Raw genomic sequence first — 20,373 nt, 5'->3', positions numbered from 1 at the left:
CAACACACGATGGCTTTACCGACGCGTTCGCGACGCGTTCGATCGAGATATGCAGACCATCGAAAGGGGCAAGTCCCGGCTTCCGCGCACCTTCGAACGTCGTGGTATTTCTACCCAATATTTACTGAGTTTCTGGCTTGATCCACTTTTTCTGCTCTTGTCGGAACAGGTCGGGTTGAGTCGAATTTGAAACATCTCACAAAAGAAAGACCGAGCGCGTGAGGCATGTTTCTACAGCCTCAGTCGCTGGCTTGGTCTTCTCTGTTGCGCGTGTCGGTGGCTTTACCACGCGTTCGATCGAGGCATGCAGCCTGCCAGATGGGGCAAATCCGGCTTTTAACCAACTTCGAACAGGTGGTAAAGTTACCGAAAGCACCCTCTCTCTTCTGTTGGACGCAATTGCGATTCCACAATACTAAGGCCAGTGGAATGCCCTAATTCCTTCCTCTCCTCCTGTCCCCGCGGAGTCTGGTCGATCGATGTGGGAAAGAAATGCCAGACGAAGGCATGCACTCCATTGAATGGGGTAAGTCCGGCGAGCTGGCAAGTTCGAACGTCGAGTAAAGATACTGAACTGAAATCGCGTCCCTTGTCCACTGAGTGCTCATAAAGCAGTTGGAGAAAGATGAAGCTTTCGCCATTTCCCTTGTCCCTTTCACTTCTAGTCCCCTTTTTTGTGCCTGTCGCTGATGCCTCATAGGGATAAGACCAATACTTCGACTTCTCGGAGACTGGTTTGCATCGTGGATGGCGCCGCATGTGTTGACCTTGCCAGGCTATAGCCTGCCGCCGATCCGTTCAACTGGCCTCTCCGCCATCTTCATCTTGTCCGCCGCTGGTCTTCCTTCTCTCAATATGACTCTTCATATTGCCATCGCTTTCGCTGTCACTTCCGAGGTCGATAATTTCGACTTCTCGCTGCCGCGACGGATTTCGCGCAGGAGGTCTTTCAACGGGCTCCGGTGGTCTGGCAGCAGGAGCTGGCGCCAATCGTTTCAACGTGCGCTCCTGAGGACCCGTTCCTCTTCGCTTTTTCCTTCTTATTTCTTTCTCTCGCTTCATGAGACTGCACCTATGTGTTTCGGCACGACAATGGGCACAGGCTTCGCTCGCATTGGCGATCTGCATCCTGCCCAGCGCACTGTAGGCCCAGCACTCCCTATCCTTCTGCTTGCAAAAGTCACAGCGTGCATCTCCCAGCAGTTGTACCCCCAACTCGGTTTCCATGATTCTCCCAATGTGGTTTCTATGATCTTGCTTGTATCGTCGAATCGCCCACCATTTCTCAGTATGTACCGAAATGTATGGCGCTCCTATCTTGTCTGGCTCCCTCCGATGGGGTATTCGGGGTTGGTCGGCGCAGAGGAAATCTGTAGACTCAGACATGAGCAACCAGGCAGAGAATGAGGTTTTGGCTTGAGTAAGTGGTCCACCATTTTCACTGTTCGATGCCGCTTGCGACTGGGCCATTTCTTGGATGCGTTCGGATGGAGAAGCTTGAGCTTTTGATGAGAAAGGAACGGATTGATGAAGCGGAGGTTGAGCGCGTCTTGGCGATTTCCTTCAGATTTTCATAGAATCTCTACAAACTACAGATACCAATAGGAAACCGCAGCGCTGGTGGATCAAAAGTATCGCCGGGTGGTCCCTGCTTCCACAACTCGGACGAGGTTAAGGTTGCCAACAGCCAATCAGCTTTAGGTGCGACTCTCTCGGTGCACTACAATCTTATTGTCCAGCAGAAGACGCTGCCCTGCTCCCTGCCCGTCGTCTTTTAAGACCAAGTGATGGCTTGAGATGTTCGTGAGCGCTGCCTCTGGGCGACTCCCGCAGTTTGCTGAGCCAAGGGAAAGTTTGCCAGGTTCGCTCGTACCAGCAACTTCATGTGTGAAGTGAATCTCGGGCCTGTGTAGTTCTACCGCCTTTTTGCGACAGCAGACCTCGTACCGTACTTCAATCCGGGCTCATCGCTTTCAGCACTGCCATTGATGCTGCGTTGGGTTGTTTCGATGGGATCCGTAGCGTCGCCATCGCTCTCGCTTTCACTTCCGAGGTCGATGACTTCAATCTCTCGGCCTCGCGACGCAGCATGAACAGGAGGCCTTTCAACTTTCAGATATTTGAACAGGCAGCTTGCAAATCCTTTCAGTTGTTCAGTACTTACCGTGATTTTTGAAGCCAGCAGATTGTAGCAGCGAACACTTCACCATATGCAGCATGCTTTCCGGATCCGCTCATACCAGCGGCTGCTGATGTGGCCGCAGCCTCCGCGATAGCGTAGTCGCTCTGCTTTGCCCAAAACATCAGCCGATTTTTCTTTACGCAAGAAGTCCCTCTGACTTACCAAGATTCCCTCAACGCTAGGTTTCGGACTTGTGTAACTGTCTTCCGTCGACTCTAGTTGTCCTGATGCCGTGTGCGAGGGTGGTTCCAATCTCGTCGAACGGTCTTCAGTAGATCCTAGCTCTCCTGACGCCGTGTCCAAGGGTATCTCTAGTTTCGTCGAATCGGCCGTGTTCTTCCTCTTTCCCCGTGTAGATAGGCTGCACTTTGCAGGTTCGGAACGGCAGCGTGCGCAAGCAGATCCTGGGACACGGATCTGCGCTTCCGCTGCCTTTGAGTAGGTCCAGCACTCTCTATCCTTTTCCACGCATCTCTCGCAGCGGGCATTGCCGTGACGTTGCTCTCCCAAGTCTGTCTCCATAATCCGGCCCACACTATTGTATCTGTCATATGACATTTTCTTGCCTGACCACCATTTGCCGGGGATGATGTCTTTGTAGACACTTTTGGTCTTCCGACCTGACCATTCGTGGCGGATTCGGGGTTGGTCTGCAATGGAGTAGTCTGCGGGGGCGGGATTCTCGCTCGGAGCTGGCGTGGACTGTGATCTGCACCCGTCAGTCGACAGACAACAAGATTTTGGATATCCCATATAACTTACGATTGAGACATGGTTGCAGTAGAGCAATGACGCAGAGAGAACAGCCTGTGGGGATGTCTTGCAATCGTATGCAGAAGGTTTGCTGAGATTGAGGATGCGTTTGCGTTCGATTTTGTTTCGTGAAGCAGGGCGGTCAAACAGGCGGACTCGCGCGCGCAGGCGACAGAGCAGTCAGACCAAAGCGAAACGAAGGACTTTGAGGAGTTTCCATGCTCCGACGGTGACGCGCGCAAGAAACGAGATTGTTTTGCGTCCGCGGCGCACTGCAGGTCCTGTGCAACATCACGTGTTGTGCCAGAATAGGAATGTCCACTGCCCTTGCTTCCATGTCGCTTTTCGCACTGACTCCCGCTTCGCATGCGCCAACTCTCGTTGCGCGAAAGCCTTGCAATTCGAGCGAGTTCGACCGAGCAGATGAGAGAAGGGCTTGCTTTTGTTTACGCGCAGCATGTATGTGAATACGGAGTCTGTCGCTTCAATCAACTTTGAATTCAAATCCCGACGTCAGACAAAGCATTCTTTTGCTACCTTTCCGGTTCCTAGGGGACAAGTCACCAGTCTTGGCGACTCTTTCGAAAACTGACATGAGTGCCGCCAAATGAAAGTGGGAAGGCAGGCAGTCAGCCCTGAAAATGAAATCCGGCGCAAGATATCCTCTCGGTCGATCAAAAGCATCGCTTTCGCCCAGTCTTTTCTCAAGTCAAATTCATCCCTTGAGCCGTGTGAGCTCAATTCTACGAAGTGTTCCGCGATTGCCGGAGACCTGAAATCGTGGCAGCATACACTGCGCCGTACACTGAAGGCTGGGCTGCAGGGCCACCAAGCGCTGCTACGGCTGCTGCCGCGGCTGCCGCGGCCGTCTCATGGTCGTCATCCTTTGCCACCTTCTTTCAGCATTCAAAACGAGGCCGGGTGCTTGCTTCAACTCACCATGGTGTTGATACTCCGCAACGTGGAACCGTCGATGCTGTTGCAATGGGACGGCGTGTCTTCGTTCTCCTTTGTAATGCCATCTCAGTCCTTGCTCATCGTACAAGATTTTCAACTTACCAACTCATGGATACTACGCGACGCAGAATCCTCGCGATCCGGGCTGGGCAAATGGATTTCGTCGCCTTGCTGCTTCCCAATCAATCAATACAAAGAGAACGAGACATGGGTTATCCGGGCTTACCGTAGAAGCGATGCCGTATGTTACATCGTCGTGCTGGTTGTCATCAGCTGCGACAACTAGGTTGTCATGCTGTTGCAAGTCAGCTCGACTCGTCAAGGATATCAGATTGGCTTCCACTCACCCAACCATCGGAATTGCCCGAAATGGGGATTCCAGTGACTCGGTCAGTAGCCATACTATTGTCGCGACTGCCAATGCTCCAGCTTCTTCCCTTAGCCTTTGGCTGCGTGTTGGTGTTGTCGTCGCTATCGCTTTCAAGTTCCACGACTTCAACATCTTCCTGCTTCAAGACGGCAACTTCCTCTGCAGTCCCATTTCCCTGCTCGTCGCGCGACGTCTCAGTGTGCGGAGGTGCTGGGGCGAGTGGTCTTTGCACGTTCACCGGCCGCTCTCTCAAAGGTGAGCGGGCTTTTGCCTTCTTTCGTCGCTTGCCGTGTTGAGAATGTTCGTAAACAGTGCACGCCTTGAAAGAACTACGGCAGCGAGCACACTGGCCCCCTGGATAGTGTACTTGCCTTTTTGCAACTGGACTGTATATCCAGCACTCGAGGTCTTGTTTTTTGCATTGTTCGCAGCGGGCGTCTCCGTGCAACTGCAAGCCCAATTCTGTCTCCATGATGCGACCGATGTGGTTTCTTTTATCGCATTGCGGAAACCCCCCCGACCACCACTTGTCTCGAATTCTCGTTTGGTATGGCTCTCTCGTTCGAGAGTGTGTGGGCTTGTGGGCAAGTCGAGCCTGGTCCGCAATCTCTCGGCGATAGACATCCCCAAGGGCGGATTGCTCGGTCGATACTGTAGCTGAGCGTGTACTTTGGGGTAAAATGAGCAAGATTGCATGAACATAAATAGGCAACGCGGCACTTACGACGGTGTCATCCTTCGCGAAGATGAAGCAGGGTCGATGTTGAAAAGAACTGCGGGCAGAGGCCAGCGGGAAGGAGAAGGGCAGTGGTGGTCATCGCACGCGTTATTATGGGACGCGTCGAATCGTAAACAATTAATCCGAAGAGACTTTGGCCGCGGGAGGCAATGAGAACCCAAAGCTTCGTCCCCGCATAGACGGCTCGAGCTACTTCTGGGATCATACACCGCACACAACTACGGAGCGGCGACCTAAAAGTGGCCACATCCTTTTCGAAAACCATGCAAAATAGAGGATCTTTTCAATCAAGCAAATTCAAGCTTGCAGCAGAGGCTTGCGCTCACGGCTCTACCGAATTGGAGGCAACTTCGACTGAGCGGAGCCAGAGTCGTGGGTGCCATCTCGCTGAAAAAGGCTGGAAGTTGACGGAAGGCGGGAATAACTGCCGAAACTTTCAATGCAAATGACGGACTCATCATGGCGAAGGCGAGCAAATCGCATAAGAAATCCGGGGAGCGACATTTCGTGGAAGTGGTGCTGCGCGTAAGGAAAGGAAGTCGTCGACGGCTGGGCGCAGTAGGCGTGACGTCATGGGTCGCTTTCGCCGACCGGCGGCTTCCCGTCCTTTTCTCCTTCTCCAAAACCTCAACACTTCGCCTCGCCATCACCACCTCCATTAGGTAACGGCACGCCCATCCAAAAGTTGGCCCGATGAGGTGTGCGAAAGGTATGTCGGCTCTGTCGCGCGACTTGCGCTCGAATTTTTGGATCCCGCAGTCTCTCTCCTCTCGTTTCGCGCTCTGCCTGTTACGTCAAACCGATGGTTCACGGCAAACTCGACGTGGTGAAAGAAGGCTTATGAATCTCTTTCGCTTCTCTCGCCATCGCAAGACTGAATCAAAGCATCATGGTGTTCCATGCGAATATCGCAGCATTCCTGTCTATTCGTGGACATTATGCATGCGTTAGCGAGCTCGCGGATCAACCCTGATGCGCCGCCGGCGCTGGCTGCAACCCGAGGGATTGATCGCCCATTTCCTTCTTATGCTGGCAAGGCCTGCATGTTTGTCTTCTATCTCTTGTCTGTTTGTTTTTTGTCCACATGGGGAATGGCATGGCAAAAATTCCACCGGCTCCTCTTCCAGTTGGACGGCGCAAAATCCAGAGGCAAAGGTTCGACATTGTTTGGAGCGTCCAGGATTTGGACAAGAGCCCACACTTGGCTTACGACACAGAAGAGCTTGGTTTTGCTTGTGTTTGGCAAGTCTCACTGCGACATACAAAGGCCATTTTCGACGCTCGTTCAGCGAAGCAAAAGGGCCATGCATATACTGCTGCGACGCTGGATGTTCTTTTCCTGGCCAACTTCCCATGCCGATCAGCCCTCTCGCAACATGGAATCCACGACGCTCAGGTTTGTTGAATGTGCGGCGTTGGCCCCGTCTGCCGTTCCAGGCCACCGTCCCTTGAGCAATGACTGCTCAATTCCCAATCCATTTCAAAGTCGCGCGGTTGAAGTGACGCAGGGCCATTTCCTGGAACGTAGCGCTTCTAGATTTGGGATGGCATTTGATTGCCCATACAAATGAGTCCAAGGCTCTCTTTTGATTGTTGAAGACAAGTCTTAACCGTTGGATTCCCCATCTTCAGGCGGCCAGGTAAGTCGACACTCGTTTTTGTTGCTGCTCATTCTGCGCCGTCTTGCGGCCTGTTCAAGCCATGCACTCCTTTTGGCTGGCAGCGCTGCTGCCCTTGGCTGTTGAGGCCCTGCCGCAAGATCCCTCCAATGTTGGTTCCGACTCGACCAGCACGTGTTGCGAGACGACGGTGGTGACGCTTCCCACCGCCACGGTGATTGGGAGCAGCACTTTTACCGTGGGAGGAGACGAGATGTCGGTCTTGGTGAGCACCGAGACTTTGCCTGGAAGCACGGCAACAACGACTACCACCGAAACAACATGCACGGAGACGCCGACGACGGCCTCGACGACCATTTACACCACCGTCTACCCATCCTACTCCTCGGGCGTCCTTCAGCCCGTCACATACACCATCACCGAGACAATCGGCGGGTCTTCACCATCGCCAGCTGGCTCTCCTCCTCCTGGCTTTACCACGACAGTCATTGGAGTTTACACGACTCTGACGGTCCCAATTGGGCCGATGACGGGCAGCGAGTCGCCTGTCTCCCTTACCCCCGGCGGGCCCCTTCCCCCCGCAACCAACATTGCCAACGACCAATGCTCCAACACTGTGTCATTCATTACCGAAACCTCGACCGTAACCCAAACTGTTACCGGTCTTCCCCCATGCTACTCGACCTACGTCACCACCTGCACCGACTGCGGCACAGCCCCGATTACGGCCACGATGCTCATGGTCGGCCCCGAGTGCTCCTCGCTTGATGTCCCGCCCACTGGCGGCAACCTTGTCACCGAAACAACAACCTACGACGGAACGTACACTTTTACAACCACCTTGACTCCTGCAGAGAGCGGACAGCCTACGACCGTCGTGGTCGAGGTCCCCAGCGGTTCGGCGGGCTTCCCCGGCGTCGGCGGCCCTGGCCCCAGCGGTCCTGGCGGCGTAGTCACCTCTACAATCGGCACGCCCGGCGCCAACGACCCGACGACCTCGACGTTGACTCCAATTGTTTCGGGAGATCCTACGGCCGTAATTGTAGAAACCCCTGTCACTTCTGGCTTTTCGTCTGGCGGTTTGGTCACTTCAACTATTGGCACCCCTGGCGCCAACGACCCGACCACGTCCACATTGACTCCAATCGTTTCTGGCGACCCGACGACCGTGGTGGTAGAAACCCCTCTGCCCTCTGGCTCGTCCTCTGGCGCGATAGTTACCACCACCATCGGCACGCCCGGAGCCAACGACCCGCCCACCACGTCGACACTTACCCCAGTCGTGTCTGGCGATACTACGACGGTCGTGGTAGAAACCCCCTTGACTTCTGGCTCCTCGTCAGGAGGCTTGGTGACTTCCACCATCGGCACGCCCGGCGCAAATGACCCAACCACCTCCACATTGACTCCAATCGTCTCGGGAGATCCTACGACCGTGGTGGTAGAAACCCCCATCACTTCTGGCTCCTCTGGCTTGATTGAAACCACCACCATCACCACGCCCGGCGTTGGCGAGCCATTGACTTCGACTTTGACGCCGCTCGAGCCGGGAGATACTACGACGGTCGTCGTCGAGTCGCCCTCGAATTCGGGCGGCAATGTGGTCACCTCGACAATTGGCACGCCCGGCGCTGGCGATCCTGTCACGACAACTCTGACGCCCGTGACGAGTGGAGGAACAACGAGCGTAATCGTAGAAACGCCCCTCCCTTCGACCACTGGGCCCGGCCTTATGGTTACTGCGACCGTGGGCTACTGCGGATCCGTTACCATCAGCTCAATCGTTCTTCCTGGTATCCTTGGCGATTTGACCACCCTCCTGATCCAAACGCCCGCGACCGGCGACACGTGCACGTCGGTCGTGCCTTATCCCGGCACCGAGGCGACTACCACCACATTGACGCCAGTAACGAGTGGAGGAACGACGACAGTTTTGGTAGAAACGCCCACGAATGGCCCTACGGTCACGTCGACTCAAGGCTACTGCGGCCCGACCCCGAGCACGTCGACGATTCTGCCCTCGTCGCTTGGTGGCACAATTTCCCTGATTGTCAACACGCCCGTCGACGGAATGTTGTGCACGACGACAATTGCCACGCCCGGCTCCGATACTACTACCACGACGATGACGCCAGCAAACCCGAGCGATACGACGACGGTGGTGGTAGAAACGCCCTCGCCGACGATGGCGACCATGACGTCGACGCAGGGCTACTGCGGCGCAAGTGTGAGCACCGGGACCCTTCTCCCCTCGTCGGCTGGAGCGGGCATTTCCTATGTCGTGTACACGCCAGCGCCAGAGCTCTGCTCTACCGTTACGTCGACCCAGGGATACTGCGGAGTGACTCCCAGCACTTCGACGATTCTTCCCACTGGGGCCATCGGGGCCGCCCTTGGAGGAACGGTTTCCCTCATCATCAACTCGCCCGCGCCGGAGAGCTGCGCGACAGTCACTTCGACCATTGGCTACTGCGGCGCGACGCCCATGACGACGACGGACATGCCATCGCCCGTCGGAGGCGCTGGAGCGGTGGTTACGGGCACGGTTTCGGTCATCATCATGTCGCCTGTGGATACCTGCCCGACCGTGACTTCAACCCAGGGCTACTGCGGCGCAACACCGAGCACCTCGACAATTATTCCGTCGCCGATGGGAGGCGCTGGAGCTGCGGCCACGGGCACAGTGTCAATTATCGTAAACACGCCCGTGGATGGAATGCTCTGCACCACGACAATTGCCACGCCCGGAACCGATACAACTACGACGACGTTGACGCCAACAAGCTCTGGAGACACGACGACGGTGGTGGTAGAAACCCCTGCGACGTCGACGGACGACTCGGGCTTCCCCGGAACCCCTGGCACCGACCTGGCGCCGACAGACACCCCCACGACGGACGACGGGGCGGCAACTACACCCCCGCCGACCACTCCAACCACGCCGGGCGGAACGTTTACCCCGTCGACTTCAAACCCGGGCGCGGCATCGTCGTCGCCGGCCATGTTCACCGGCGCGGCGAATCCCCGCGTGGCGCGTGCGCTGTCCGGCTGGTCGGACTTGCCGACCTTCATTCTTGGCTCGTTGCTTCTCCTCGTGTAGTTAGATTCTTTGCCTTTTTTCTCTGTTGTTGGCGAAGCGATTCTAGCCGCAATCATGTCAGTCTAGCATTATGCATGTCCTCTTTTTCCTTGGTAAGTATTGTGTGGTAATAGTTTGCGTTGAATTAATGATGTACAACAGAAAGGTCCAGTGGGCTGCGTGAGTGAGGCCGGATGTGCGAGTTTCGTTTGTTGAGTCGAGGGCAAAATGGTAGGGTAGATAGAGAATGCAATGAAGATTCAGAATGGCCATTCTCCGTCGCCTTGAGAGCTCCAGCATGGATCATCGAGCAAGATGCGGTCCTCCGAGTTTTGGCGTGTCGTTTTGCTGAATATGCTGCCCCAGCAACGACTGAAGAATGTCGGCGATCCAGTTGAGCAATGCGACGATCCACTGCGCGAGACTTCCAACAGCGACCCATGATGCCAATATTCCTACCTCATGTTCGTTCTCGCGCCAGCGGTCGGGCTCCCATACCGAGGGGAAATGTCAGGCGGCGATGAATCGGCTCGTATGGAATCCCATTCTCAAAGAACCCCTCGAGCAATCCTCGACGGCGAAATGCGTTGTTCTGCCTGCTCGTCAGCCTCGTCCGATTTCTTTTCGTCCTAGGAGAAATAGGTCCAGCGCGCCGCCGCATCATCAAACCCCGCAACTTCCTCCCAGCGTCGATGCATCGCGAGGGGTGAAATGCTGCCTGCTCGAGACGAACGACATCGCCTCGCACCATGTTGCTCTTGCGGGGAACCTTCTCCAGGGTCGACGATCAAAAGCTCACCCCGTCCGACCCATGCTCTTCCTCGCCGCAAGGCAGTCGGAAATGTGAGCGGAAACCTGGGAAATGTGTTGAGAACGAAGCGCGATCGACAATTCTTCTGCAGTCATGTTCGAAAAGGAGTCCAACTTGCGGGGAAAATCTGGAGAGTGGTCTGATGTTTGAATGGAGCACGCTCGACGACGGTCGAATAACAAGCAGCAGTCGCGAACGGCGCGGGAAAAGTCGCTTCGGCAGCGGTTCATCCCGGGTTCTTTCGACGTCCAGCTGGTCGCGCCAAGGCTCACGACCCAAAAAGGCAGGGGGCCGGCCAGGTTGTCCTCGATGCTTGACGTCGAGCGAAGATTCTTCGTTTGTTCCCAGCCTTTTCGAAAGACAGGTTGGGCCAGGCGTCTGGGCGATTGCGCCAGCCTGACGACAGTAGGGACCCTAGCCCGGAGGCCTCGAGCATTCTCGGAGTCCGCTGCCGTCGACGTTGGCTGGGCCGGAAGCAAAAAAGAAGGTTTTCGGCCATTCAGGCAGCCGATGCAGGTCATTCGTTAGGGCATGCCGGGACTCCTGCCCTACGAAGTACTCACGCAGCGAAGATGTCTGGGCAGGCGGCGGCTAAAAGCTCCGCTCTTGGCAGGATTCCTGCCGCTCGAGGGCCTCCGGCGGCCGTGGCTTGGCCGTGTCTCTCCTCAGTCGCTTGATGGTCCAACCCTGTCACTGCACGTCGTGGCATGGCATGAGGGTGCCCGGGACTGCAACAAGATGGCGGGAAAGTGGAGTTTCGAAACGTCTTTGGTTGAGTCTGTTCGCTCAAGTCTATTTGCGCTGGGAACCGACAAGCAATGCGCTCCAACTATATACAAGAAATTGGAAAAGGAATATCGACAAGAAAGTAAATGCAATGACAAGCCTCTGCGAAACGTCCGGCTCGTATATATCGTACAGACTCAAATGTTGATGTCGTGGAGCCAAACCTCCTGCTCTGGCCTCGCCGAGTACGTGCAGACTCGGATGAGAGCCTGCATCTGCTCAATGCTGGTGAGGAGAACTTGCGACGAGACGAACCAGCGAATTCCCTCGGTGCAAGGCGGTGTGGTCAGGCTGCCCTTGTAGGTCCAAAAGTCGTTGAAGTCGTTGACTTGGTCAAGGGCCAGGCCGAGGTCGAGCGTGGTGCTCATCTGGACGTCGGTTTCGTTGAAGTGAAGCATCTGCGGCATCTGATCGAAAAACGGCGAGCTCTCAGAGGCGGACGGGTCGATGCGGATACCAAGAACAGCCTTGTACTTGCCCTTGGCATCAGCAAAGACAAGATGCATTTCAGCTTTGCTGCGGTGGCCGCCAATGATGTGCTCCGACGGGTTGTGAATGTGCCATCCAGTCAAATAAGCTTCCACGTCGTCGTACTTGATGGATGGCAGCGTGTCGTAAATCCCCTCGTCGTGGTCCAAGGTAAAGGCGGGTCCGTAGCCATTGTTGTAAAAGTGACCGCTGAAGTTGGCGTGAATGTTATTCAGGTCGGGCTTGTGTTGGCTCGACAGAGCTTGATCGAGACTTATTCCAATGGGAGACTGCTGCGTACCAGTGTGGCACAACTCGTAGCCTGGAAAGAGTCAATACATCTCTCAGAAGATGTTCATGTCAACACTTACTAGCATTGGCCGTTTCCCAGTGGTGAGAGTGGTCGTAGTTCCAGTCGGAAGGAGTGGGAGTGCGTTGGCTGTACGCGCCCTCTTCCCGCTTGCTGTGGAGGGGAGCGGCATTGTCGTGGGGAAGGCAAGCAAGTGCTTGTCCAAGGAGCGTGACGAGTGGGAGAGCTTGAAAGAACATGCTGTGCGGCTCTGTAGGTAATATGTAGTGGCTTGAAGCTTATGCCAACAAAGTTGTGATGAGCACACTGAACAATGACGCTTGAAAATAGAGTAAAAGCAAGTGAAGCTTATTGCTGCTGCTTATTTTCGAGATACATCGCGAGACGGCGTCGATATTTATCATGTCTGCAGCACCAGGCCTTTACGCCGACGACATGTGCTCGCTAGACCTGAGCCCGACCATTGCACATCGCAACGCTTGGCTAATATCGTCAAATACGATTGATGGAAGGCCCAGTGAGGTGTTGGGCAGGGCTCGACGCTGTACCTTCGGCAGTATTTCCCCTGAGTCGTCAAGATACTGCGCCGAAATGCCTCGCTTGACTGACGATTCAAAACGTGATTGGCATCCGCGCAAGCATCTTCCGCATCTCCACTCGTCGCGGCTCAGATGCCGTCGTCAGAAGTCCCCTTCACAGTGGCTTGCTGGAGTCTTGGCTTGTAAGATAGACGGCGGAATCCGTGCCCAGACATTGTTTGATGCCAAGAAGACTCCGCGCTGGCGGCATCCTCCTCTTGCCAATAGCAGTTTACCCGTTGGTGTCGGCAGTGGTGACTTGCATGCTTTGCCTCGAGACGGGCGCTAGGTCATAACGTCATGCAGAAAGATTTTCGAACGTGAAGAACGTCTTGTACTATGCTTGTCCTTTTTGCTTGGTAAATGGTTCGAGGTTCCTAGATTCGGAGCCGAAGACAGTGAAGGATCGAGATGCGTGGGGGCCTTCTTCACGTTGGAGACAGCTTGCGGCGACGTGCGCGGGATGCAGACTTGCGCGTGCAGCGTGGACGGCATGGACAGAATGTCTCTTGGCTCTCGAATGTCGTGTGGATGCCTGAGTTCCGGACCAAAAATGATTGCAAATGCCCGGATAAGCCATGTCTTGTGTGTCGAGTCAGGTTCGGGCGGCCGTCAGCCCATTTTGCCTGATCAAGCTTCTGTCCCAACACAAGCGCTTCGGCCTCGCAGCAGCGACATGCAATTTGATTGCTGTTCATGGGACGCAAAGGGGTCCACGTTTGGAATCGCAGACAGAAATCAGAGTGTGGGGAGGTGGTTTCAGGGTATGGATCGTCGAAACGCGACGCCCGTTTGTCGATCTTGGCCCTGGAAGCCTGGTGATGGGCGCGGGGGCAGTGCAGAGGCGAATCATGTCTTTTGGTTCAAAGCGCCCCAGTCGGAGTCATCGCAAAGGGATTTCGAAGTCGTGACAGCGCCGCATGTCGACGGACAGTGGCGGATTCCGTGGGGCCGAGGGATGATGTCGAGGACATCAGCGACGAGTGACGTGAGGGCGGCGGGAGCTTGACCGGGTAATGGGAGAGGCTCTGGGGGCCCAGCGACGCGACTCGAGGACCTGAGTTGTTGATGTGGAGGTGGAGAAGAAGGAGGGGACGACTGAGAGTCCGGGCGGATGGGCGCAGCGGGGGATCTCGGCCCACATCGGTCCGCAGTCAGTGCTGTCCATGCGCTAGAGCGCAGTCACCATTCAACGCTTTGAATTTGTCATAGAAGTCGCGAAGGTCAAAAATTTTCAGCTTCGAATTCAAAGACAAATGTTTGGGAAGAGAGAGCAAGAATGCAGTGCATGAAGAGCGCTCAACACCAAGCCAAGGCAAATAAGCGAGAAAAACTAACCTGATCTGGCAAGCCGAGCAATCATTTCGAGCATCGCCATGCTTCTACTCTCTTCGTCGATGCGTGCTGCTTCGCCACAACGCTCGATTATCTTCAGAAACAATCCGTTAAGCGATGGCTATCACGAGGCTGGATTCATTGCCTAGACTCAGTGGACAGAAACTCGCCTCGCGCATCCAGAGCAAGGCACAGCCGTAACAGCTCTGGCATGTTTTTTTCCCCTTCCATGATCTTCCAATTCTTGCTACTTCGCCTCAAAGCTGAGCCTCAAGATATCATCCTGATGAGAATGACCACAGACCAAAGAGCGACTGCCGATAGCCAAGATTGAGAAGTTTCGACGATTCAATCGTTCCTGGGCTTGGCTAGAGGTCACGCAGGACGAGGAGTCGCCAAACGCAGCAAGCAAGACGTTGTCGAGTGTACTCAAAAGCCCCTTTGAAATCTACATGCGAAAAACACCAAGACGAGCTGTGCATCATACTCAGAAGCACGCCGTTTTGCCTTGCGAAACGACAGCGGTCAAATCCCCATCCCATCACGGAAAGTAAATGGCTGACGTTCGACGACACTGATGACAAACACATCGCGCGACGCCTCTGACGAAACCACATCCAGAGACCAGGCCATCAACCAGCCACCCGCGAAGCCTCGTCCCCATCCCGACGTCGGCGTCGGCCTCACCACAGAAGAGCCTCCTTCCGCTCCCGCCTCCGTCTTCGAACGGACCTCCACGGCTTGCCGTCATCCGCCAGCCATCCGTGATCCGAGCACCTGTGACCTGTATGGATTTGCCCAACAATCAATCGCAGACGTGAGAGCTGCACTGCTGCACTCTTTGAGACTGGACGGCTGCAGGTACAGACGCATCGCATACGCCTCAACAGTCGACTGGGAGCGTCGACTTCGTTGCCCTTGGATGTGACGACCCAAACATCTCTTGCATGCTCGACGCAATGCGATGCACCATTTTCAGCGTTGCTTGTTGCAGCAGCAGGCATCTTGACCAACCTCTCGACTTTTGCACTTCCGGCATCAGATGAAGTGATGTGTGGGTGTGTTTGCGATGTGTGTACGACCAAACCCCATGACGCCATCCATCTCTTTCATGGGTAGGTAGAGTGGCACAACGAGTCGAGGCGTCCACGCTGCATGCACGCATGGCCCAACGGCCACGGGACGTCACTTTTCACGGAACACAAGACCAGCGGGCACAGGAAAGCTCGACGCCACTCCACGCCGTTTTGCCGCGTTGCCGCATAAAGTCCGTCTCAACTGATGCATCGAAAGAACAGACCACGACCTTTGCCTTTCCCTTGCATGTTTGTGCCTGGCTTGACTTGCCGCCCCAGGTTCACAGTGCGCGATCAGGCGATGCAAATGCAAATGCAACTCTAAGTGCAAGCGCGCTGAACCCTCCAGCTTGCCATACCCACCAAGACCAGGACGAGGTGGCCCTCCCTGCGTGGGCTGGCAGCACGGAAAAGCCGGGCGAGGACGACAGCGCCGCTGGAATCCAACACATCAAATCCACCGTCGCACAACAACCGGCATCTCGGCTGGATACGTTCACTGACATCGACCACTACTGCAGCTCGTCGCAAAAGAAAGCATTGGTCCAAGCACACCTGCTTGCTGCCTGCAGCCTGCAGCTCGCATGAAACGCGCGAGTCTGATCGCCACACGGCCTCGCTTACGCCAAAGTCGCTTTTCCATAGGCAAACTGGATGGGAAAGCTGTGCGATGCCCCATGGCCTTCACGGTGAAATGGTCGAGGGATTGTGCAGGGTGGGTCGGTGGATCCTGCGCTTTGATATTGGCGGCCGGGGTGCGTTTCGCGTCATGCACAGTCTGGACTTGCTTTTTTTGATTTCTTGTTTTCTGTGCGCGTACGCAAGGACTCGACGCTTCACAGCAGCAGTGGCGTCGAAGGCCACAGATGGATGCCGCGACAACAGAGCCAGCGACTGCTGATGGGACGTGTCGAGGTGGAAGGTTGGTCGCTCGAGCGTGAGAGCGATGACCAAGGCCCACCCGGTGCGGGCAATGTCGCGCTAACCTGGATTGGAAGGAATGTGGACGGAGACTAGCTGAACGCGCAATAGCAAGTAGTATGTAGCCAAACATCGCCTCAACTAGGACGTCAGACGAAAGCATCGATTGATTGTTTAATAGTTTAACGTCCTGGTTGAGCCCAAGTCGCTATTCAAGACGGAGCTATCTACAGGAATTGCCCCAGAAATGTACTGAGAAACATGGGGTTTCGCTGGAAAGCGGAAACCCTCGTGCGTGGAGTGGTGTCAAGAATAGTCGGCCGAGGGTTGGCTGAAGGTGAGATACTTGGCTCGTTGCGCCTGTCGTCCAAGCTGTAGCTCGCTATAGTCGCTGAGTCTACGCATCGTTTGAGTAGGCCAGCCGGGGGGCGCTTAGGCTAGATCAAAGCATCAAAGTGGTGCGAAAAAACTGTCAACTGGAAGGCAGGACCTGGGTGCTTGGATGCTCCCTGAGACTATGCTTCTACGAGCTTAAATCACTAAGTCATTGCGCGGCAAGACATTCGAATGCTCCCTGTTGCTACGTTTCTACAAGCTGAAACCACTGAGTTTTTGCGCGGCAAGGCATTTGAATGCTCCCCACGCACGCAGGTCTCGACTTCGTCCATCTCCCATCCAAGCTGGCGCTCAAAATCCCATCAGCATCGGCAGCTTCAGCTTGCCCACATCAAGCGGAGCAGATGCGGCAGAAGCACCCGTGCTCGTCGGCAACGGAACAAACGGCTCCGTGTGCGTGGCCTCTGGGTCGCCGACTGTCGTCAGATTCGCCGTGACAGGCTGCTCGCCGGTCGCCACGTCATAGTGGAAAATGGTTCGGTTGAACATGGCAAGTGATGCGACGGGCTGGTAGTATGGGACCTCGTGGCCCGCCTCGTACACGCGCAGGAAGGAAAAGTTGCCATACTGGCGCACCTCGCCGTACTCCGTGCCATCAACGAGGAAGGGTGTGTATCCGGCGGCGCGGAACTCATCCTGGTGTGCGTAGTTCACTTTCAGGGAGACACTACGTGTGGTTAGCACGCACTTTTGTAAGAGATGTTGCTGAGACGTACGCTTCACCGCCAAACCAGTTGCAGATGTAGTCTGCATCGCCATACATGAGTGCGACGCGCACACCGTCAGCAAGCAACTGCTCGACATCCTCGATGAAGTTGGGATAGACAAAGTCGCCAGTCTGCTGGAAGGCGTAGTAGACATCGTTGTTGCTCGAGGTGTAGTTCAGGTTCACTCCGAGCGCATTCTGAATCTCCGCCTTGTTGAGATAGTCCGCGTAGTAAGACGGGGGCGTTGGGTCGTCGTATGGATGCCTAATGTCGTACACGCCGCGATCTACGCTTGTCAGGACCTCATCAGCGAAACTCGCGATGCGTCTTACCTCCAAAGTTGTAGTAAACACCTTCAACGTTATCTCTGCACATGGACGCCGCCTCGGAGCAAAGCGACTGTCCAGCCTGGGTATCTCTGTCGGCGGCACGGCAGTACTCGACCAAGTTCAAACAGCCATTGGGCATGTTCAATGCGATTTTGGCGTACTGATAGATCGTATCGTTGTAGAGCTTGATTCCGTAGGTGTTGTTGACAGCAAACTCGGGATAGTAAGGTGCTTGCGTGTACTCGTCAATGATGCCGTTGATAACTCCCAGGGAGTTGAAATTCAGGTGGACGCCGGAGCTCGTTCCGTTGGCAATCATCTCATTTTGTTCGTAAAAGTAGTTGAAAAACGCAGGTCCGTAGTGGCCGCCGTAGCTACAAAATTTTAGCTAAGTCGTCAGCACGGGGTGATGATGACTCCTTGTACATACCTCTCTGTCCAGAGATTGAACTCTTTGCTCTTCACACCACTGTCAAGTTGGGGCAGTGCGCTCAAGAAGCCTTGAAGCACATGGTAAGTTGCGGCGGCGGCGAGATCGGTCGTGTCGAGCTCCGTGGCGTTAATAACTGGCCAACGGCCGTAGTCGTACCCGGAGTTGTCGTACTCGAACGCGCCCGTGATGTTGTTAAAGCTGCCGACAGCCTCCTCCGAGTACGAAAACCCAGTTCCAAGAGGCTGACTAATGAAGAGCAGGTTGGACACCTCGTTCCACGAATATGGGTTGACTTGCGAGGTCAAATTGGCAGTTACGTTGCAAGGCCCGAGCTCTGCAATCAGTCAGTCCTTATTACTACAATGAATTGACTCGCAACACAAGACAGTGAGATGAGGTTTCGAGAACGTGATCAGTGAGCATTTAGCCGCTACTCGTGTAAGCCAGCGGGCTACGGAGGAAATCACCAGCTCTAAGGCTTGGCCGGCTAAGGCAGACCTTGGGAAGCTAGGGAGCATTCGAGCTCTCGGGGCATTCGACATAGAGAGATTCTGCTCGCCAAAAGCATGATGACAAGGAGCAATCAAGTGCTTGCGCAATGGATGACTTGCGACGAAATCACGCTTAGGTATCATCAAATCAACCCACCTTCGAACAGTCCAATCAAGGAGTCGCTTCCGGGTCCACCATTCAGCCAGAGTGTTATCGGATCGTTGGCCGGGTCGCGTCGAGACTCGAAGAACCAAAAGAAGGTGTGGGCGTCCGGCGCAAGGTCGACGTATCCTGAATACCTGATCACTCCCTGTAAGTCATGGCTACAACATTTAGATTGGCCAACTTACGAATTGACACCAGCCGTCGTCTCGCACACCCCAGCTGCGCCCGGCTCCTTGTAGCGTATCGTCACATTGGTCGGCGAAACGATCGTCTTGACGTCGGTAGCGTTGCTTGGCAGGTACGCCCTCGCGTTCAACGGCAGCTTGGTAGACGCAGAGGCGCCGGTGATCAGCAAAGACGCAGCAGCAGCTGCTGCGCTGGAACGAACGGCCGAGATCAACATGGCTGGCTAGTGGCTACGTTGGAAAGCGCTGGCGCAAGAGGACGACGAGCGCCCGTTTCCAACCCCGCATGATGCGGCCCTTATAACTACCCATGGGTGACACAATGGGGTCAATCGACGGCGGTGGGACAGCTTCTTTGGGGGGCCATCGCGGCTGATAAGCACGTTCGCTTGCCTGAGTCCAAACCTGGTTGGGAAGGTGTTTCGGGGTTCGCGAGGCCTTCACCGCTTCTCGGTCCGGCAGGTGTTTTGTCGAGTTCGATGCATACAGGGAGTGATCATGGTCGCAAGTAGCCAGTGGTTCCGGAGCAGTTGCGAAGGGATCAGAGAAAAAGTCGGACGAATGCAGTCCAGCAGTCGGTGTTTGTCGCTGGGCAAGGTTTCGGGCCGGGGCGACTCTGCGAGATTGATTGAGTACTTGATAAAGGCTTAGCCTTGATCGTCCAGGGATCCCCAGCAGTGTGGTCAGGTACGAGGCACCCACATCAAGTCCCTGCAAGTCGTGGTGCGGCGTGGTAAGACAGCACAAGCGACGTGTTGACTAGTCCTAGACAGGCAGGAGTGACGTTCTCGCGTGCGCCTGCACCTCAAGCCAAGCTGCATCTCCACAACACCAGACAAGAGCAAGAGGGAGAAAGTAAGTGCACCGGGAGCATTCAAGCGCTGCGGAGTCTGTGTCTGAAATCATAACCATTGAGAGGTATCGAGCAGCCGTGGTCTACGCCACGCAAAGCAAAATGAAGCAATCCACCCACCCTTTCGATACTAATAACACAGCTTCCTTCCCGCATGTCCCGTCAATTCCATGCTTCCCTAACTCCGAAAGTCACTGTACTCCGGCGCTCATCACCAGAGTCTGGGCACGTTCGATGCCAGCTTCATCAAGCTCCGGATGCCCTTCTGGGTCTTCCTCCGATTCTTCTCCTTCCTCCTCTCGCGCCTCTCGATCTTCTCAGGGTCATTCGGGTCCCCGCCGTCGCTGCTGCTGCTGCTGCTACTGCTGCTCTCGTCGCTGCTGCTGTCGGACTCGGGCTCTGGTTGCTTTGGTGGCGCTTCGACCACTGGCTTAGGGACTGGTACGTCCTTCATCGTCCTCTTGAGCTCGGTCATCGTCATGAGGCGTGGGTCCCCCAGGATATAGCGGTTTGGGTCTAGCTTCTGCTCCTCCGGCGCCGAAGCTGCTGGCTGGGGCAGTGCCTGCGTCCTTGTCGGAGCTGGCGACGCCTCATCGTCTGACGCCTCATCGTCCGAGGCCTCTGAGTTCGATGCCTCTGAGTCCGATGAATCTTCTGAACCCGAGCTGGAAGACGATGCATGACTCAACGGGCGAATTTCGTGCACCCCGTTCTGCGCGGCTGGTGGAGATGACGCAGGACGCTCTTCAGCTTCCTGCGACGGCGATGACGCAACGTCGCTGGGCGAAGACGGAACGTAGTTGGCGGGGTGAAGCTCTTCGACAGGTTC

The 20,373-nt window shown here is 55.4% G+C and overlaps 10 protein-coding genes across 10 annotated transcripts; 4 read left to right on the top strand and 6 right to left on the bottom strand.

Moving 5' to 3' along the window:
• Window positions 1-798: 798 nt before the first annotated feature.
• On the bottom strand, window positions 799-1,470 carry BKA78DRAFT_300206 (uncharacterized protein; the record flags this gene model as incomplete). The annotated part of the gene is made up of 1 exon (XM_066887159.1): window positions 799-1,470. One exon carries the CDS (start codon window positions 1,468-1,470, stop codon window positions 799-801), a length of 672 nt encoding a protein of 223 aa, XP_066738388.1.
• Window positions 1,471-1,607: 137 nt separating this feature from the next.
• On the bottom strand, window positions 1,608-3,185 carry BKA78DRAFT_383776 (uncharacterized protein). The gene is made up of 4 exons (XM_066893074.1): window positions 2,945-3,185; window positions 2,345-2,891; window positions 2,165-2,289; window positions 1,608-2,102 (listed from the first exon to the last, which is right to left on the bottom strand). The coding sequence occupies exons 1-4, from the start codon at window positions 2,953-2,955 to the stop codon at window positions 1,916-1,918; spliced, it is 870 nt and encodes a 289-aa protein (XP_066738387.1). The 5' UTR covers window positions 2,956-3,185; the 3' UTR covers window positions 1,608-1,915.
• A 257-nt stretch (window positions 3,186-3,442) lies between these two features.
• Window positions 3,443-4,734, bottom strand: BKA78DRAFT_383775 (uncharacterized protein; the record flags this gene model as incomplete). The annotated part of the gene is made up of 5 exons (XM_066893073.1): window positions 3,443-3,819; window positions 3,875-3,943; window positions 3,995-4,066; window positions 4,119-4,187; window positions 4,240-4,734. 5 exons carry the CDS (start codon window positions 4,732-4,734, stop codon window positions 3,679-3,681), a joined length of 846 nt encoding a protein of 281 aa, XP_066738386.1. The 3' UTR covers window positions 3,443-3,678.
• A 1,353-nt stretch (window positions 4,735-6,087) lies between these two features.
• BKA78DRAFT_327462 (uncharacterized protein) lies at window positions 6,088-6,841 on the top strand. Its single transcript, XM_066889515.1, has one exon. It carries the CDS (start codon window positions 6,093-6,095, stop codon window positions 6,570-6,572), a length of 480 nt encoding a protein of 159 aa, XP_066738385.1. The 5' UTR covers window positions 6,088-6,092; the 3' UTR covers window positions 6,573-6,841.
• A 3,058-nt stretch (window positions 6,842-9,899) lies between these two features.
• On the top strand, window positions 9,900-10,681 carry BKA78DRAFT_57446 (uncharacterized protein). Its single transcript, XM_066893401.1, has one exon. It carries the CDS (start codon window positions 10,079-10,081, stop codon window positions 10,544-10,546), a length of 468 nt encoding a protein of 155 aa, XP_066738384.1. The 5' UTR covers window positions 9,900-10,078; the 3' UTR covers window positions 10,547-10,681.
• A 629-nt stretch (window positions 10,682-11,310) lies between these two features.
• On the bottom strand, window positions 11,311-12,714 carry BKA78DRAFT_57428 (alpha carbonic anhydrase). The gene is made up of 2 exons (XM_066893400.1): window positions 12,136-12,714; window positions 11,311-12,086 (listed from the first exon to the last, which is right to left on the bottom strand). Exons 1-2 carry the CDS (start codon window positions 12,311-12,313, stop codon window positions 11,434-11,436), a joined length of 831 nt encoding a protein of 276 aa, XP_066738383.1. The 5' UTR covers window positions 12,314-12,714; the 3' UTR covers window positions 11,311-11,433.
• On the top strand, window positions 12,362-13,028 carry BKA78DRAFT_57422 (uncharacterized protein). Its single transcript, XM_066893398.1, has one exon. The coding sequence runs from the start codon at window positions 12,477-12,479 to the stop codon at window positions 12,939-12,941; it is 465 nt and encodes a 154-aa protein (XP_066738382.1). The 5' UTR covers window positions 12,362-12,476; the 3' UTR covers window positions 12,942-13,028.
• BKA78DRAFT_57427 (uncharacterized protein) lies at window positions 12,715-13,733 on the top strand. The gene has a single exon (XM_066893399.1). It carries the CDS (start codon window positions 13,116-13,118, stop codon window positions 13,659-13,661), a length of 546 nt encoding a protein of 181 aa, XP_066738381.1. The 5' UTR covers window positions 12,715-13,115; the 3' UTR covers window positions 13,662-13,733.
• Window positions 13,734-15,473: 1,740 nt separating this feature from the next.
• Window positions 15,474-16,409, bottom strand: BKA78DRAFT_57390 (uncharacterized protein). The gene has a single exon (XM_066893397.1). It carries the CDS (start codon window positions 16,145-16,147, stop codon window positions 15,560-15,562), a length of 588 nt encoding a protein of 195 aa, XP_066738380.1. The 5' UTR covers window positions 16,148-16,409; the 3' UTR covers window positions 15,474-15,559.
• Window positions 16,410-19,049, bottom strand: BKA78DRAFT_57389 (Alpha/Beta hydrolase protein). The gene is made up of 6 exons (XM_066893396.1): window positions 18,692-19,049; window positions 18,498-18,640; window positions 17,847-18,183; window positions 17,420-17,790; window positions 17,097-17,373; window positions 16,410-17,047 (listed from the first exon to the last, which is right to left on the bottom strand). Exons 1-6 carry the CDS (start codon window positions 18,907-18,909, stop codon window positions 16,672-16,674), a joined length of 1,722 nt encoding a protein of 573 aa, XP_066738379.1. The 5' UTR covers window positions 18,910-19,049; the 3' UTR covers window positions 16,410-16,671.
• Window positions 19,050-20,373: the final 1,324 nt, after the last annotated feature.

The sequence above is a fragment of the Phyllosticta capitalensis genome, assembly GCF_038381095.1.
Source record: "Phyllosticta capitalensis strain CBS 128856 chromosome Unknown BKA78scaffold_13, whole genome shotgun sequence".
NCBI classification, from domain to species: Eukaryota; Fungi; Ascomycota; class Dothideomycetes; order Botryosphaeriales; family Phyllostictaceae; genus Phyllosticta; species Phyllosticta capitalensis.
The sequence above is the reverse complement of the archived record's forward strand: the minus strand, read 5'-3'. Positions and strand labels throughout refer to the sequence as shown.

What these genes read in the sequence shown, in the direction of transcription:
- BKA78DRAFT_383776 (XM_066893074.1), bottom strand. An exon ending in CTAGCGTTGAGGGAATCTTG is followed by an intron (nt 2,290 to 2,344) that starts GTAAGTCAGAGG and finishes TTTTGGGCAAAG; the next exon opens with CAGAGCGACTACGCTATCGC. An exon ending in TGCTGGCTTCAAAAATCACG is followed by an intron (nt 2,103 to 2,164) that starts GTAAGTACTGAA and finishes GAAAGTTGAAAG; the next exon opens with GCCTCCTGTTCATGCTGCGT.
- BKA78DRAFT_327462 (XM_066889515.1), top strand. Translation starts at nt 6,093, where the DNA reads ATGGCATGGCAAAAATTCCACCGGCTCCTCTTCCAGTTGGACGGCGCA.
- BKA78DRAFT_57446 (XM_066893401.1), top strand. Translation starts at nt 10,079, where the DNA reads ATGTCGGCGATCCAGTTGAGCAATGCGACGATCCACTGCGCGAGACTT.
- BKA78DRAFT_57428 (XM_066893400.1), bottom strand. Translation starts at nt 12,313, where the DNA reads ATGTTCTTTCAAGCTCTCCCACTCGTCACGCTCCTTGGACAAGCACTT. An exon ending in CTGGGAAACGGCCAATGCTA is followed by an intron (nt 12,087 to 12,135) that starts GTAAGTGTTGAC and finishes GACTCTTTCCAG; the next exon opens with GCTACGAGTTGTGCCACACT.
- BKA78DRAFT_57422 (XM_066893398.1), top strand. Translation starts at nt 12,477, where the DNA reads ATGTCTGCAGCACCAGGCCTTTACGCCGACGACATGTGCTCGCTAGAC.
- BKA78DRAFT_57427 (XM_066893399.1), top strand. Translation starts at nt 13,116, where the DNA reads ATGCAGACTTGCGCGTGCAGCGTGGACGGCATGGACAGAATGTCTCTT.
- BKA78DRAFT_57390 (XM_066893397.1), bottom strand. Translation starts at nt 16,147, where the DNA reads ATGCTTTCGTCTGACGTCCTAGTTGAGGCGATGTTTGGCTACATACTA.
- BKA78DRAFT_57389 (XM_066893396.1), bottom strand. Translation starts at nt 18,909, where the DNA reads ATGTTGATCTCGGCCGTTCGTTCCAGCGCAGCAGCTGCTGCTGCGTCT. An exon ending in CTTGATTGGACTGTTCGAAG is followed by an intron (nt 18,184 to 18,497) that starts GTGGGTTGATTT and finishes GACTGATTGCAG; the next exon opens with AGCTCGGGCCTTGCAACGTA. An exon ending in TTCAATCTCTGGACAGAGAG is followed by an intron (nt 17,791 to 17,846) that starts GTATGTACAAGG and finishes AAAATTTTGTAG; the next exon opens with CTACGGCGGCCACTACGGAC.